Below are 16278 nucleotides of genomic sequence, written 5' to 3' on the forward strand. Positions count from 1 at the left end.
CCTGTGTTGCCAGCATAGCTCTCACCTAGCACTTGAGAGGTCAGTGAGATGATGGCAGTGGAAACCCTGCCATGGTTCCTGGTGGTGCTCCTTAGGGAGAAGGAGGGACAAGGGCAGAGCTTGCTCTTCTTTCACATGAGTTGGTGTAGCACTTAGGCGTGCAAGTCGGGAATGTAATGGGTGACAGCATTTTGGGGGAGAGGGAGGAACAGGAACAGCCCGAAGCAGGTAGAGGGTGGGCTTAGGTTTGCCAGTGCTCCGGAGATGGCTGACAGTGCTCTGAGATGATCTGTATCACCGTGAGGAAACAGTGACTGGAGAAGAAGGGCAGAAAGGTTATCTTCTTCCGACTGGTTTAATGCACCCTTGAACAAGATGCATGTGGAGGTGTGGCCAGGCAACGTGTTTTTCTGAGCAGGTTCCCTGTGGGTAAATGCAGGCATTGTTGGTAGACCTGCATCACTTCGTGTTTGTTCTGTGTCCCGTTTAGCTAAGCCAGTGTTTCTTGGAAATGATTTCGGGAAGTCAAATATTCTCCCCCTGCCTATCACGAGCGTTGCAGAGTTCCCCCAGTTAGTCATTAAGCTGCTTATCACATCTGCACTCAAACGCTGCCATGTGATAAGCTTTCGTGCTGGGTGCTCCACCGTGGTGGGGTGGAACTGGTCGGGCTGCACTGGAAGAAATGCAGGTGTAGGTAGGTCTGCTGCGCTGCAGGACGCGTCTGCAGTCTGCGTTCCCTACAGCCGCTGCCACGCAGTTTTGTAACCCAGCAGAGCGTGCGGTCCTGTACTTACAGCAGAACAGCCTGCTTGCATGGGCAGCTTTGGTGGCACCGTGCCCAGAGGGACAGGTTGTCCCTCTTTGCCTTGTAATTACTCAGTGGCTTTTTCTCAAGACCGTGTTATTCCTGGGTTCAGCAATTGTCCTTCCCTAGAGGTCTGTCCCACCGGGGACCGCGGGCACTTCACCTTCAGACAGCAGAAGTCAGGAGAGATGAAGCCTACCTGGAGTGCAGCTGTTTGTTTAAAGCCCTTTTGGGGCAGTAAGAGCCTCTTTCTATGCCCTTCCAGAAAAAGGCCAGCCTGCTCTGTGCTGAGGGGCGGGGAGATGAAAGGGTTTAGAGAGGTGCAGCCCACGGGGGAAGAAATACAGCAAAATCCTAATGAAGGACTCCCAAGAGTACTCCTATAATTGGGGAATCTGTATTGCTTTGTTATTGTAATTATCACTGAAATAGAAAGATGCATGACTTTTGCTTTATGAGGCCTAAATGAGAGGAGAGTTCCTTTTAGTTTTTGTTTATTTTTTTAAGTAGTTTCTAACTACCTATAGCGAGATAAAAGGAAAGTGCAGCTGCAGTGAGCTTCTCAGATTTATTTCTATTCCATTTGCACCTGGAGTGTGTTCTTAAATTGGGCTCTACCAAAAACTACCTTAGAGGAAGTGTCTTTAAAGAAGCAGGTTTTAGGCATGTCTTCCCATGTCCTAAGTTAGTAAAGATGCGGAGATCAGCTGGAGATAATGTTGTGGTGAAATGTTCTGAAATGAAACGCAGAGCTATGCAACTAACCCATGGACCTCCACCAGTTCAATGACCTTGCTTTTAAAATACATGCTGTGGGACTTGTTACGGAAGCTTAAGGCTTTCTCTAAGGGGGGAGCTGCTGGGTCATCCACAAATGCAGCACAAACGAGCCAAGAAGGTTGAAAATACAAACAACACGGAATAGTAACCAACCTGCCCGACACAAACCTGTTTGGTCTGCCCAGATCAACATGTGGTGGCTCTGAAATCCAAGCAGACCCGTGCATCTTCCATTGTACCAACTGTTTACACAAAGCTGGAAGCTTTCTGCTTTTCTTCAGTTTAAAAAGGATTATATTTGGCAGGAAGCAAGCACAATTCTGAACTAACCAATAATTTCCATTAATTTTCATTAGTCAGTCCCCTGTCTCTCAATTTAAAAACAACTACAACAACAACAAACTCCAATTAGAAGTTCATCTGTTTTAGAGTATTACATTGAAAAAAGCCTCGATAAATTGCTAGGATAGACTTCTGGAAGAGTCTGTATATATCTCATATGTCTTTCTGATCCTTGTAGGTGCAGTTCAGGTTGGGCACAGGAATTAAGTTTCTGCTCTCAAGTTTCCAGTGACTTCTAGACTATTTCATTAAATCACAACCCTGCCAATGGCTCTGTATATTGCACAAGTAATTACTATATCGTATTTGATCCTTGAAATTTCATAGTGTAAAAGGTTATTGCTGTATTTGCTATCCATGCACCAAAACTTAATTTGTGGGTAGCATTTTATGCTATTTGCTTTGTTTTGTGTTAGACTCAGTACAAAGAAGGAACTGGGGTTTTCCTGCTATCCCTCTTTCCAGTGTTTTAAACTGAGACATTGAAATCCAAACATACCTAATATTGTCTGTCTGGTTTTAACATGCTAGTTGGCATTTGTGTCTACTAATGATGTGCCTGAAGGTATCTAAACATTTCCCTTCACTTCAGGACATACTCGTCTACATGTTTTTACATATTTCTTGGTTAGGTTGCTAATGCAGTGCTGTAGAATTTTTTTTCCATAGTTTTTTTCTCTGTGAGCTTGAACTACAACTGAACTTCTTTAAGCTTTGAAAAAATTCAGCTCCAAATCCCTTTAGATCAGCTCCCAATTTCATCTAGTCAATTTAGAGAGTTTTGTTTCTTAAAATTCCCTCAAACAACCATTGTGAAGGAAAAGCATTATTTCTCTGTATGTTTGGCTGTACTGCTCCATAAATTGTGAGGATTTCTGTCCCTGGGGGTTCTTCCTCCCCCCAGACTTACTTCCTCCAGTGTGCTGGGCCATTCTTACAGGAAATGCAGAGTGGGGAAGGGATCAAATGGGTTCAGAGAAAATGCTTCCCCCCAGGAAAGGTTTTCGAAAGCTAATTTCCTGCCCAGAATCCTATCGGTTGCATCAGATTGTTGTCAGTCTGTCAAAATTCAGGCATCTGTTGTGAGGTAAAGGGGTGACAGAAAAATGCCACATGCTCTAAACAGTATTAAAGGATTAGTGTTTTATTAATGCCATGTGCTGACTAGTAGCTGACTTAAGGTGGGTGAATTTGGTGCCCGTTTCTCTAGCAGATGGTCAGGTTTGTTTTTTTGTGCAACTCCTCATCTTCTGCTACCCAGTTGCATCTGGAAACATCCTGGTATGTTACAGTATTTATGTCAAGGGCATGCTCCTAATCCCTCTAACTCTCGGCTTGTTTTCCATTTGCAGTTTGAAGGGAGGAAGTACTGTGAACATGATTTTCAAATGCTTTTCGCCCCTTGCTGCCATCAGTGTGGTAAGTTTTACGTTGAGGCAAAGTGCTTCCCACTGATCACAAATGGGAAGTCAGCGTATTGCTGGGGGAAGATGTGCAACCCTTCTGTATCTCCTCTGGGAGGTGGCCCCACACATCTGAACTTCCAGCATGAACTAGGCTTCAGAGAACCTGGGGAGCTGCTTTTCCTACAGGTCATCAATCAGTAGGTTTTTTAAAAAAGGTTTGCGTTATTTGAGTGAACAGCTAAGCTGTTGGTCCAGTGACCCAATGAACAGACCATTTCATGGTTATCTGTACCTACATGCATGTGCTTATATTCAGCCCTTCTCATGCAGCTGAAACCCTCCAGCGAGTCTGTCATCCCTTTTGACAGTTATAACCCATCCGTGTTGTCCTCCTCCATGGAAGCAGGGACAGTCTTCATCATCTACTCTTACCATCAGCTGATGAGTCAGCTGGTCCCCTTTCATATTTCTGAAACAAATTCCTTCAGCATCTGATGTCTAACCTGTGTAACGCTGAAGGCTGCCTTTTGTCAATTTGTCTGATGATGTAAATGCTTGCGTATCTGCTACGCTGTAATCAATTGCCAGGTTTTTTACCCTCTGTGTTCTCTGTGTGTGACACATTTGCTTGGGCAGGGCTGAGAAGTCATTACTGTACCATTGCTTGAGCTGGTCGGGAAGCTCTTGTTTTTCCGCGGTGCCTTGGCAAGCCGCTACAACTTCTGCTTATCTTAGTAAGGCCTTTCCCTTGTGCAGAGGGAGGGGCTGGGTGCTGGGAAAGGGGGAAGCAGATGTTCTGGAGCTTTGAATTTAAAGCTGCAGATTTGAACAAGGAGGGGAAAGGGAAGAGGAAGAAGGGGCTTAATGGTGATATCTGAGCAAACCTGAAGTATGCGGCAAACCAGAAAGTGTCTCACTTCATTCCGTCTGCAGGCAGGCCAGTCACTTCCCAAGCATGAGGACCTGTTGTATTCCTCCAGTCACTCTGCAGCCCCCTTCCTTTGTCCCCTTCCTGCTCCTCTGTGCCAGGGCTTCCCCGTCTGCATCCCTGCTTCTGGCCTGCAAAGGATTTTCGCAAACCCTCCTCTCTAACCTCTTCAAACAGAAAGTGCTGCTCTTCCTGCACGCCAGCATTGTTCACACACGGCTCCTCTCTGTTAGCACTGTTACTCGCCTTTGGTGGGCTGGGCAGAGGAGGCTTTACCTCTTCAGCACCCAGGAGCCTTTTGCAGGATACCAGAAGCTGTTCTGGTCCCAGGCAGAGGGGTATGGAGGAGCTACACCATGTATCTCCAGGGTTTCTCCTGCCCAGCTCCACATCTAAAACAGCTTCAGCTGCTCCTACCCTGGCTCCTCATAGCACCGGCTCTGTTAAAAGCTCATCAGTTTTACGGACTGACTTGTTCTGACAGATGGGTTAAAAGTAAGTGACTTTGCTGGAGGGTGTGACTGGCTGGCTGGGCTGCCTCCCAGGTCACTCTGCTCTCTTACCTACAGCGCCTTATGGGTCCTAACTGAAACTGGGCTTTTCCAGTGTTTGGATTTACTAAGGGTGGCCAAAATCAACAGGGCTGTTGTCAGCAGTGATGCCTCAAGCTTTCCTGACGTTTTTAGAGTCCATCAGGTTTTATTCTTGAAAAGCTATGACTTCATGGGAATGCCACAGAGTTGCATGCTAGACTTCCTTTCATCCACATCTGTTATCTGATGGATCGCTCCTCTTTGACAGCTGTTTGATTTGTAGGCTCTTTGGAGCCACGATTCAGCCTTCCTCAGCACCAGGAAGCTGAGCTCCCAGCACGTTTTAGGCAGAGTGCTCTGGGGCACTGCTCAGGGGCCTTGGCTACAACGTCCATGTAGGGAACAACTAAACACGTGTCCCGTGTGTGGTGGACATGGCTCCACTGCCTGTGCAGTGGAGTCACACAGTGCATGCACAACGGTAATTTTAACACTTTTTCAATGCCTTGCAGGACAGGACTCCTTGTGGTAGGTTAGAAGTTGTTGTGTGTGTTGGATTTACTGTTTAGTAAGTGCATTCTCCCACTGCATCTTTGCACTTTGACTTCATAGTTGTTGTTGTTTTTTTTTTTTCTTTTCTGTTTTTTCCAGTAGGTCCAACGCCACCCAAGCTCAGTTCGGTTGTGCTTAGAGTATAGAGCCCCTTCAAGGCTAGATTACAGACCTAGTGGAGTAGAAGCCACTACTGTGTAAATGACAATTTAAAATTGTCCTCTTCTATAAGAGGAGAAAGGCAAAGATGATAAGGAGACAAGAATGCCATATTATATAAAGAACTCTGTATATTTTGCAAGAGTTTGAGATCAGATGAGAAAAAAAACAGATAAAGGACTGGAAAAGGATAATTGCAGAGAGAAGGTGGAAAAAGGCTTATATATAAAGAACAGAAGGTTGTCCATCAGCAAGGACATCTGCTTCTGACCCACAGCACAAAAAAAAAAAAAAAAGCAAACAAAAACAACCCAAATTACAGAGTTTAGAACCAGAACTGCAACACTGAAATTATTAATATATTCTACCAGATTTGGGGGGAGGTGGGCAGTATATGAGGAGAGGATGATGATGCAATTGTAGTGATTCACTTGTGGGTTTCTTTTAACTTTGTCTAGCGTGGTATTGTAAATTCTTGTCATTGTGTTTCTTACAGGTGAGTTCATTATTGGTCGTGTTATTAAGGCTATCAACAATAGTTGGCATCCAGAATGCTTCTGCTGTGACATCTGCCAACAAGTATTGGCAGATATTGGATTTGTCAAGAATGCTGGGAGGTAGGTCTTCATCCTTCTGTTACTGCTCATGAATAAAATGAAATGAGAGGTGGGACTTAGAAGTTATGGCCCTTAAAACTTTCCAGTTGAGATGGAGTAACTGAAGTGGCTTTTATGAGAAAAAGGTCTAAGGGTGCATCACAAAATTAAGAATGAATAGCTTAAAATATGCACATAAAATCTTAACCATTTATCTACCTCAACACCAGATTACTTGTCAACACCAGGTCTCATCTGTACCCGGTGACATTTCAGGATTGGTAGGGTACATTCTGATCAGAGAGACAACATTCAGATGTAGAAGTATTGTATTTTTTTAAATCAATTTTTGTTTTTCCAACATTGGCTTCCAATTTGGGTCCAGTTCAGCACCTTATTCATTAATAAATGTTTTCAGCTCATCGGGATCCTTCACTTTTTTACCAGCTGTGATCACAAGGATGTTTTGCAAGTGGATTATATGGCCATGGACTTCATAAGTTTAATATGACATACATGGTTGTTTTTATAGAATTAGGACCTGTGTGGCCATCCAGCTTCCAAGCTAAATTTTTAAGAGTTTGAGAGTAAAATATTCAGCAGTGAGAATCTGTAGTGAACATTGTTTTCTGTGTTTTGACACAGCTTAAATTCAAACAAGTTGAAGAAATGATAGTTCTGTGGTGATTGGAAATACAGTGATAGCCCTCCTTCTTCTGCACTTGGTTTACCTACCAAAGAAATTGTTTTAAAGACTTTTTCTTCCAAAAAAGGCTGATTGAAATGAAGTTCTAATAGATGTTTGATTTATATTTTTCACGGTACTAACTGGTGCTGGTACTTACCTATGTTTTTTATGTTGTTTCAGACATCTCTGCCGTCCTTGCCATAACAGGGAAAAGGCCAGAGGCTTGGGAAAGTACGTTTGCCAGAAGTGTCATGCCATTATTGACGAACAGCCTCTCATATTCAAAAATGATCCTTATCACCCTGATCACTTCAACTGTGCAAACTGCGGGTAACTTGAGTTCTGCAAAGGAAGACAAGAAAATGCTGTTTTTATTTGCTTCTTCCGTTTACATTTTAAAGTGAAATCCAGTACTGTTAAACAGTCAAAAGGGAGAGCTTTGGGTTGCATTGTAGCCAGATGTGTGTCTGGTTATCGCTTTTGGGACGGTGGAGTTAGATATTTAGTTCAAACAACAGCTGATATGTTAGGCAGTAATGAAAGATTGTAATCTGCAGCATTTTCTTAGGAAATACGAAGTCTGGGCACAGGTAAATGGTTTTGTAGCAGCAAAATGATTGATAGCTTCTTTTTCTGCAACAAAGGGTAGGAAAGTGATCCTCCTTAGCTGCTTGAGTTACTATCTTGCCCATGTTATTTCTTTTTAGCTGAGTTGCATGAAAAATTTTGTTCTTTCCTTTTAAAGACATTTTCTTAGAAGCTTTCCCTTACCTCATTTTATCAGCTTCTGCAACTGTAGTCTACATAGCTTCATGTTTCTACATCCTCCCCAGATGCACAGATCAGGGGACATTGTAGGATATAGCACACATTATTAGTTGTTTATTTTTGGTACAAAGGAAGCTATCGTTTCAGTGCTGTAGCAAAGGCTGATTTGAAAATCAACCTGTAGTATTGCGTCAGTGCCAGTGTCAGCTCATATTTTTCTTTCTCTGATGTTTTATACCACAGGGAAAATGTAAAGAATTGCATTTTCCTTTCAGTTACATTTATGTAAAGCTAAAATAAACAGGTGATAAGAGGACCAGAATAGAAGCCAAGCATGACTACAGCTTTCAAACACGTTTGAAAACAGCTCAGTAGCTATTTTCAGAGAGACTTAATGCATTGTACTTAGCAGGGTTTTCTCAGTTTACTATGGAATCAGTCTTGTTTCAAAAAAAAAAAAAAATGAATTGCCATATTTGATGCTGCTAGATCCATTATTGTAGTATAAATCCAATTTCTAAAACAAATGCTAAAAATTAGATTATCTCCAGAAACTCTCAAGAGTTGAAATCATTCAGTTCCTTTATTCATGCTCTCAATTAATTAACTTTTGAACAGGAAGGAGCTTACTGCTGATGCTCGTGAGTTGAAGGGAGAATTATATTGTTTACCCTGCCATGACAAAATGGGTGTCCCCATCTGTGGAGCATGTAGAAGACCAATTGAAGGACGAGTGGTGAATGCTATGGGCAAACAGTGGCATGTGGAGGTAAACAATAGCTGATACATTGTCTTTCACAAATGTAAATATTAACATACCTGGAATATTGCTGATCAGTCTACATGAAAGGATTAGAAAAGTATGCAGGAATAATGAGTATATACATTCTCCTAATCCTATTTTCAACCTTCTCATGTCTGGTCTTTCACTGTGAAATGAGAGTAATTTCCAACCTTGCAGAGACCTTTGACTGTGAAGCTAAAATCATTAATCAGAGGAAGCACTGCCAGGCCCTTATAGAAGAAAATTTCACAAAGTGAAGAGCGGGATATATGGAAAGGCAGTAAAGTTCTGTGATAACTGTAATATTACTGGGCACCATAATATTCTTAAGTCTTTCACAGTTAACCTGCTACAGGTAAAGCACTTCATGGGAGGGTTTCATATTTCAAGGGCATGTACAAGACTTAGTTCCATATCTTCGTTTTAAATTAGGAAGATAAGTGGTCTATTCCTTTTGTTTAGAAAATCTCCTCCAGCAAGAGCTTTCTTCACAAGAGTGTAATGATGGTGCTTATTATTTAATCTCTCTTCATTCTGTTCGTTGATAACACATCACTTTGCTTCCTTTTTTTGTAACTTTTGGATTGAAATGTTGAAGACAAGTTTTAATTCTCCTTTTCAAGAGAATCAGTGGCTCAGTAGACGTGACATTCACATTGTTTGATTTGCTTTCCAGAAAAAATACAGTTACTTCCAAGTAATCCAAAAATGTATATAATTTTCTTCATAGCATTTTGTTTGTGCGAAATGTGAAAAGCCATTCCTGGGTCATCGTCATTATGAGAGAAAAGGCTTGGCATATTGTGAAACCCACTACAATCAGGTAAGGTTGCATATTTTTAGAAATTGTGTTGTTAAACTCATGTATTGATTTTATTAAAGGAGATGGAAGACCATAGATATTCTTCTGATTTCTCATAATCACCTGTGGTTATAAAGCTAATTAGCAGATGTTCTGTTGCAGTTAATTTATATCGGTTTCTCTAATTATAAATCTGGCATTGAAAAACATAACTGCAGGGATTTCACAAAGACTAGATGGGCTAATCAGTATCGAGTTGTTCTTCAAGCTTAGTGGCGCTTATGTAGAGCTGTTTCAAGCTTTTGCATATCTGCGAGATGAGAGCAGCTAATAACACCGAATCTTTCCCAAGAAATATAAGAAGATTTGCCATTCAGGAGCTGTGGTTTGACACGAAGCCTTTGTGAGTAGCGTGTTTTTTTTCTGCTACTCTAAGATGATCCTATGTTAGGATACACAGCATCACCCAGCTCATTCGTTCAGCTGCCTAAGACTACAAAGACTTAATTTGTCAGAGGACACCACCTAGTGACCACTTGCATTTAAATAAGAGCTATATACAGTTCCCTGCAGACGCCCTTAATTGTGCAGTGCAGCACTGTAAGGTATAAACCATTATTATTTGGAAGCCAACCACAAGGTGTCACGTACACACCTTTGCTTGGCTGAAGTAGGCATTATCTCTGGGAGTTGTAAGGCATCTGCTAATTACAGATGGATTCTTAATTTGTCAGCGATGAAGGGCAGATGATTGAAATGTTGCTGGCACACTTGTAGGCAATAAATGCCGTGACATTAGTAGAAATAGCTGCATCCATGACAGGGCAAGAACGTACACCAGGCAAGAGTTGTATGTTGAAGGAATGTCATTCGCTACATCAGCTCCTACAGTTAGAAAAAAAATACATGAAATTTTGGGCATACAAAACCATTCATAGATAGTTACATTGTGGACAGATGTTAAGTATGGAAATGGAATGAAGGATTTCTGGCCTTTTATTTATTGATTGATTGATTTTAAGAAAAATAAATTAAGCATAGCATTTCCTTACAGCTTTTGCCAGAAAAAGTAGCATGTTGTTCTAGTCTTGCTTTTAAGTCCAAATGTTAAATTGGATGATTACTAAAGATCTGTATGTGACTTTGCTGTATTTTAAATGTTCAGGATTAGAGAAATAGTAAAACAAAACAACACAACATTTTTAGAGTGTCAAGCAGATGTAAACAGATGTTTTCATCTTCAACATTACAGAGACTTTTTCTGATAAGATGATGCAAAACTTAATTGGAAAACAAAAGCAGACCTGCTAATTTTCTCTTTTTTTTTACTGAAATAAACAGTAAAGCTACTGTGCCCATCAGCCAAAATAGAGTGTTTTGTTATTTTGAGAAGCTACTCTTGATAAAATCATTCAATTAAAAATTCATTACTTCTCCTTCCTCTTCAGCTGTTCGGTGATGTTTGTTTCCATTGCAATCGTGTGATTGAAGGAGATGGTAAGCACTTTTCTGACTGTTTTCTTAACGTTACATTTTGATGGAAGTTCTTTCTTAACAGCAGAAGTAAGGCCGTTGTTGAATCCCTGGCTGTTCTCATTAAACCAAAACAGGCCATTATCTTGATCAGAAATTAGGATAGATCTGATTAGTCAGAGGCCAAATAGTAGGAAGACCTTGTAGTGAATGTTTTGTGATAGTGGAAGATCACCCAGCGTCTAAAGAGAGCTGTGGTCAGCTGGAAACCCTTTAGTAACAAGGAAAGGCCAGGGATGCTGGGAGATGCACTGGTGGCTTCCTGCCCCACCTACCTTAAAAATGAACACATGCAACTGTGAGAATGACTACATTGGCATCTTCTCAAATGAATTTAGGGATCATGATCCGGATTTGAAAAAGAATTTAGATATTTAAAGATTTAGGTGGGCTTTCTAATGGTTTTTTTTAAGTGCCTAACTTTCATTATTTCAATCCACTTCCTGGAGGTATTTGCCTATCTATCTCAGGCACCTGTCTTTTGAAAATCTAGGCTGATGATAATTTCACAAAACCAGGAAGGAATTGTAAAGATCTGTCCTGTGAAGGCATAAGCGGAAATGAGTGCTTTAATTTTGGGGGGCAGGGGGAGGGATTATTTTGGATGCTTTTTGGCATTTTATCATAGCTGGTTGTCCCAAGGCAAATCATTCTACCTGCAATAATGCCACATTACTTTGTTCCTGGTTACACCTGCCTGAAGTAAACACTGTAATACCAATGTTAGCCTCACCTAAACCAAAGCTATTAGCAAAGTGGGCGGAAGCCTCTAGCTTTTAAAAGGAGCCATAAGGTAGTTCATAGTCATGTAAATATAGGGTGAGACCCACATTCTGGGAATGTGCTTTCCCCACATTTTTGGGACTGGACTGTACCTGCAGAACAACAATCCAGAAGGCTTTGGAGGAAGCTGTATCTTCCCCTTCGCTGAAATCCTGAATGAAGAGAACTGGGGCTTGAAGCGAATGAATAACTCAGCCTTGCCTGATCACCACATCTCTGTGTGTTTCTTACGTTACATCGTGTAATCTGACTCCCATATTGTATGTGTCAGCCACTGAACTGAACAGATTGAAATGTCGTCATTTCTTTATTTTCATGGTGTGTCTTCAATTATTCTACATTTCTTCTTTCACTCCTGCACAGAAATTTGACACTGCTGTCACAAATGATGAGTATCCAGTACTTTATTTTCTCTCTCTCTGGTGAAACAGACATCTGTGGCAACAGTTTTTCAAGAGAGTGTCTATGACTGTATTGGAGAGGTTGCTTATAAGCGAAGACTTTCATCTGCTTAGTATTATTTTGGCAAGCGGGTGAATAACTGTATGCTTCTGTGGATGTGCTTGGCCCAATAGTGTAGGAAAAAAAAGTTTTGCATGACAATGTGCTGGTTCTGTTTGCTGCTGACAAAATGTTGCATTTTAGGAGAAAAGCATTGCATTGCCCTGGATCCTCTACATTTGGTTAAAAAGAGAAGCAAGTTTTGGCAAGGAACGTTGGGAAGGTATACTGTGAAAGAGAGGAGGAACAGAAAAGAGAGATAAAGAACAAAGAGAAAAAGCTTTCTCTCCAAAACAAAGAGTAAAAATATATTCATGTTTATCATGATAAAGTGATTTATCTCGTTAGTCCATAACTTTTTTTCACTTTGGTACCTCTGATTTACCAGCAGTGTCCTGATTCCTAGCTTCAAGTTAGTTTCTTCAGCCAGGCAAGTGCTATAGTTGATGGCACTGCGGTCTGAGCAGGGTCTGGGGAATGAAACAGAATAAAAACATAAACACCCTTTTGCTGGATTGCTTTTCAGCTGAAAAAGTCTCCTGGTCATGTTTGAAACATGGCCTCATAAAACAGTTGCCTGAGGTCAGCATGCTATGAGATGAGGTAGAAGCAAGCAACGCGAGTCAGAAATTTGTTAAAATGGTCTTGCTGGTGACCATAGCATTGTATGTACCCTCAGAGACAGCTTTATCAACACTTCATGGTCCCACTGCACAGCATTCACATGTACCTATGTGCCTTCCTAGTCTTGCCATGTTATTGTTATGGTCCTCAATACTTGATATAAGAATCAAATGATTGTTCTTCATGTCTCGTGAACATTACAGCTTTTTCTTTATATGTATATTTTTTGTAATGCTAATGATTTCCTTTTTCTTTTCACTTGCTCTAGTTGTGTCTGCTCTGAATAAGGCATGGTGTGTGAACTGTTTCGCTTGTTCAACCTGCAACACTAAGTTAACACTCAAGTAAGTTTATTGATAGGTGTGATGCCTTCAAAATGGATCGGTGGTTATCTTTACAGTGGAAATGTTGCTGTAGTTTAACTGTTACGGTACAAAAACCATACAATCAGCACTGAGAAAATTGCGCCTGTTTCTTCCTCTTGCTCTATTTACTAATCTACATCTTTTTCAGCTGTCTGTTCAGTTCTTCCTTCAGTTAAGTCTTCTTAACTCTCCTCCTTTTCTGTCCCTTTATTTTTTCTGTTTAACTCTAAAGGGATAAGTTTGTCGAAATTGATCTAAAACCTGTCTGCAAACATTGTTATGAGAAAATGCCAGATGAATTTAAGCGACGCCTTGCCAAACGGGAACGTGAAGCGAAGGATAAAGAGAAGCAGAAAAAGAAAAAGCCAATCTGTCTGTAAACTTTTTTTCCTTCTCACCACCACCTCTGCTCCTTTCTTCTTTGGTTAGTGCTAAGGGTGCTTTTATTTAAAATTTTTGCATGCATTCATGGCAATCAAAACCAAAATATTTTTCACACAACTGCAAACTCAGAATAATGTTATTTCATTATCTTATGTTTAGTCTGCCTTGCTCTGCAATGAGATTTGAAAGGCCTTTTAAGTGACACAGCTAATAAATATGGACACTTGGGAGAAGACTGCATAACTCGCATGCAGTACTGTAATTACTGTCTACAATGTATATAACCTTGTGGCAGTAACTTCATAGACATGTATAAATTGGAGCTGTATTTTTTTGTCTGTGCACATATGCTATGATACTTACTTTTTTCAATATCCTTGCCATTAAAAATGGGACTTTTTTTTTCTTTGCCTTGTCATTTTAGGAATAAATTTGTTGAATTTGATATGAAGCCTGTCTGCAAAAAGTGCTATGAAAAGTTTCCTCTAGAGCTGAAGAAAAGACTGAAGAAACTAGCTGAAACTTTGGGAAGGAAGTGAAGACTTATCTGCTCTCCCTGTTCTTTATGAAAATGTTATACGTATTACTCGTGGGGGGGGGGGGGGGGACTTTGAGGCTGCAATCAGAGAACAGATTGTGATGCATGCCTTTCAATCAAATCGAGATATTTTGAAATTTTCCATTCTCTATACATGTACATGTATACTTATTTGTTGATAAATAGGCCACACTTACAGACTAAATTAAATATCAACTCACCTGAAAGGTTTCTGACCCTGATAATGCAGTTGAACTGGTACAAGTGCACCATTGTGCACAGTAATCTCTGTGGAATTTTAGATAGAAAATACTCTTGTGAATACCTGCAAAGACACACTTTGCAAATGTGTCCAACGTTACGGACACGTAGTGTCATTTATATTACTGAAAGTATCGATGTGCAAATTAAGCATGAGGATAAAACTTTAAGTGTCTAGGGCAAGAAACCAAACATACCTCACTTCGTGGAAAAAAAACATGCCTAGATTTCAGGTCAAATAGTCTCATTAAGGAGCCTGGTTTCAGATGATTTGAAAAGTATCGTGTTTCTAAATACAGTCACTGTACAAATGACCTGCTTCTGATAGTTTGTGCTTACATGATGAATCTTTGTACATCAGACTTAGCATGAAATATCTATATGAAGTCTATATTCCTACTGCAAGAAATGAGCATACTCAGAACTACTTGAATTTTGCTATATTCCATTCAGAGTAACACATTAACTTTTATATATGCTTTTGCATTGTATTTACTTTTTGTGCCTTATTCTGCTGGACCATACATAACAGTGTTCCATTAAATATATATATATAGTTTTATTTTTATTTCATATTTTTATGCAGAAACTATATACAAGGTATTTTCAAAAGATAACATACTTTGCCTTAATTATTCAGGATGCAAGAGGAATTTTGTTACAAATGTGAACACCTGAGGTTTAAATTTAGCTTCTTGGCTTCTTTAACTTCTACAACAGTAATGGAAATGCATATTTCAATTAACTGGCAATATTACTTTTACACTGTGAGTGTAAATATATGTGGTTTGATCCTGCTAGGATCTATTTCTTTAGTCATCCTCAAGAACTGAGCTCACAAGGCATCAGAATTCCTTATAACATACACCTGATTGTTTTATACCGTTGACTTCTATTCATGCACACCTGTTATATTTTTCCTTTTTCTATTGAAAATACAGTTACTTAGGAATTCTTGATGGTACTGTGTTATCAAGTACACGTGTTTTTTTTTTCTTTTTCACACTAGTGACTTACACGGATTTTGTGTAATTGCATCATAGCAAGCAAAATTTCCTTTCCTGTTTATGGAAAACTAGTTGCTTCAAAACATCTTTCCAGTGTCATCAATAAAGGCTATGTTATTAAAACTTGTATCACGTCTCTTAAATGAGTGTTTGAGATGGGTGGAAAAGCGGCGAGGCAGCCTTTCTTCCCTATGCTTCTACCTGTGACTATGTAAATACTTCCTTATCCTGATTTAAAGGAGACATACGCCTAACCTACGTATGCACTTTAGTTTTTAGGTTTAAGAAAGAAACTGCGGTTTGTTTCATAACGAACAACTTGGTTCTTCTGGCTGTTTTCTGAATCGGCACAGTCACTAGGTTTTCCTAAAGAAAATACCTTGTCTGAGTTTAAAATGCATACCTTCCTACCACATTTTTCTCTCCTGTTTTCAATGTAATGCGGCTTTCACCTCAAACCTACAGTTTAGTGCTAGGTAAGGTATTTTTTATTGTTATTATTGTATATATTTATTCAGTACAGTAACAGTTCAGTAGCTGAATGCAGTCCTTATTGTGTTCATGACAAGAAGTCCTCTCCCCCCCCAAAAAAAAAGTTTATATAACTAGCCTGATAACACCGTTGGGATTTTGGACTATGCAATGGATCCAGGAGACCACTCTCAGCAATACGTCCTTTAAATTGTAATTCAGTTCTTCTAGTTTTTTCACGCTCCACTGAGAGCATGCACAGCCCTACTGCTCAAAGAGTGGGGTGGAAACAGTCCCTGACCCCGAGAGGCATGGCCTGCCTTGCGTGGTTATATCCACCCAGCACACGGCAGCCTCGTTTGCGCCTCCTGCAGGCTCTGCGGTAACCCTGTGACCTGAAGTCAATGTTTTTTGCTGTTTCCAAGTTCTTGATCATGAAGACTGCGCTCTGGTGCAGTAGCACCAAGGTCGTGGCCTCTGTGTCATTAACACCAGTGTATGTGTTTCAGACCCCACTGTGTAGCACTAAGAGCATGCAAGGGTTCAGGGGTTCAAAGCCTGCTGCGTCACAGAAATATTTCTGAAGGATGGGGCCGCTAGAGGCCAGGTAGTCCAAACCTCTGCTCAAAGCAGGTCTAACTTAAAAGCTGCACCAACACCGAAAG

At 40.5% G+C, this 16278-nt stretch overlaps 2 protein-coding genes across 9 annotated transcripts in view; one reads left to right on the top strand and one right to left on the bottom strand.

The window, feature by feature from the left end:
- The window catches only part of LOC308185406 (LIM and senescent cell antigen-like-containing domain protein 1), a 41665-nt gene extending 26396 nt beyond the window's left edge, over window positions 1–15269 (top strand). For 6 of the 7 annotated variants that reach the window (XM_080573427.1, XM_080573426.1, XM_080573429.1 and 3 more), the window contains 8 exons: window positions 3283–3349; window positions 6005–6125; window positions 6973–7122; window positions 8179–8329; window positions 9075–9167; window positions 10595–10643; window positions 12856–12931; window positions 13761–15269. In XM_080573427.1, coding sequence (XP_080429553.1) covers window positions 3283–3349; window positions 6005–6125; window positions 6973–7122; window positions 8179–8329; window positions 9075–9167; window positions 10595–10643; window positions 12856–12931; window positions 13761–13875 — 822 coding nt within the window. In that variant the 3' untranslated portion in view covers window positions 13876–15269. Of the gene's footprint in view, window positions 1–2182; window positions 2219–3282; window positions 3350–6004; window positions 6126–6972; window positions 7123–8178; window positions 8330–9074; window positions 9168–10594; window positions 10644–12855; window positions 12932–13760 lie in introns of those variants that run through there. The other variant, XM_080573432.1, reaches the window with a different exon arrangement.
- EDAR (ectodysplasin A receptor) overlaps window positions 1–16278 on the bottom strand; it is a 144301-nt gene that overhangs the window by 74450 nt on the left and 53573 nt on the right. The gene's annotated exons all lie outside the window — the stretch shown is intronic.

The sequence above is a fragment of the Anser brachyrhynchus genome (genome assembly GCF_964034855.1).
Source record: "Anser brachyrhynchus genome assembly, chromosome: 1".
Taxonomy (NCBI): domain Eukaryota; kingdom Metazoa; phylum Chordata; class Aves; order Anseriformes; family Anatidae; genus Anser; species Anser brachyrhynchus.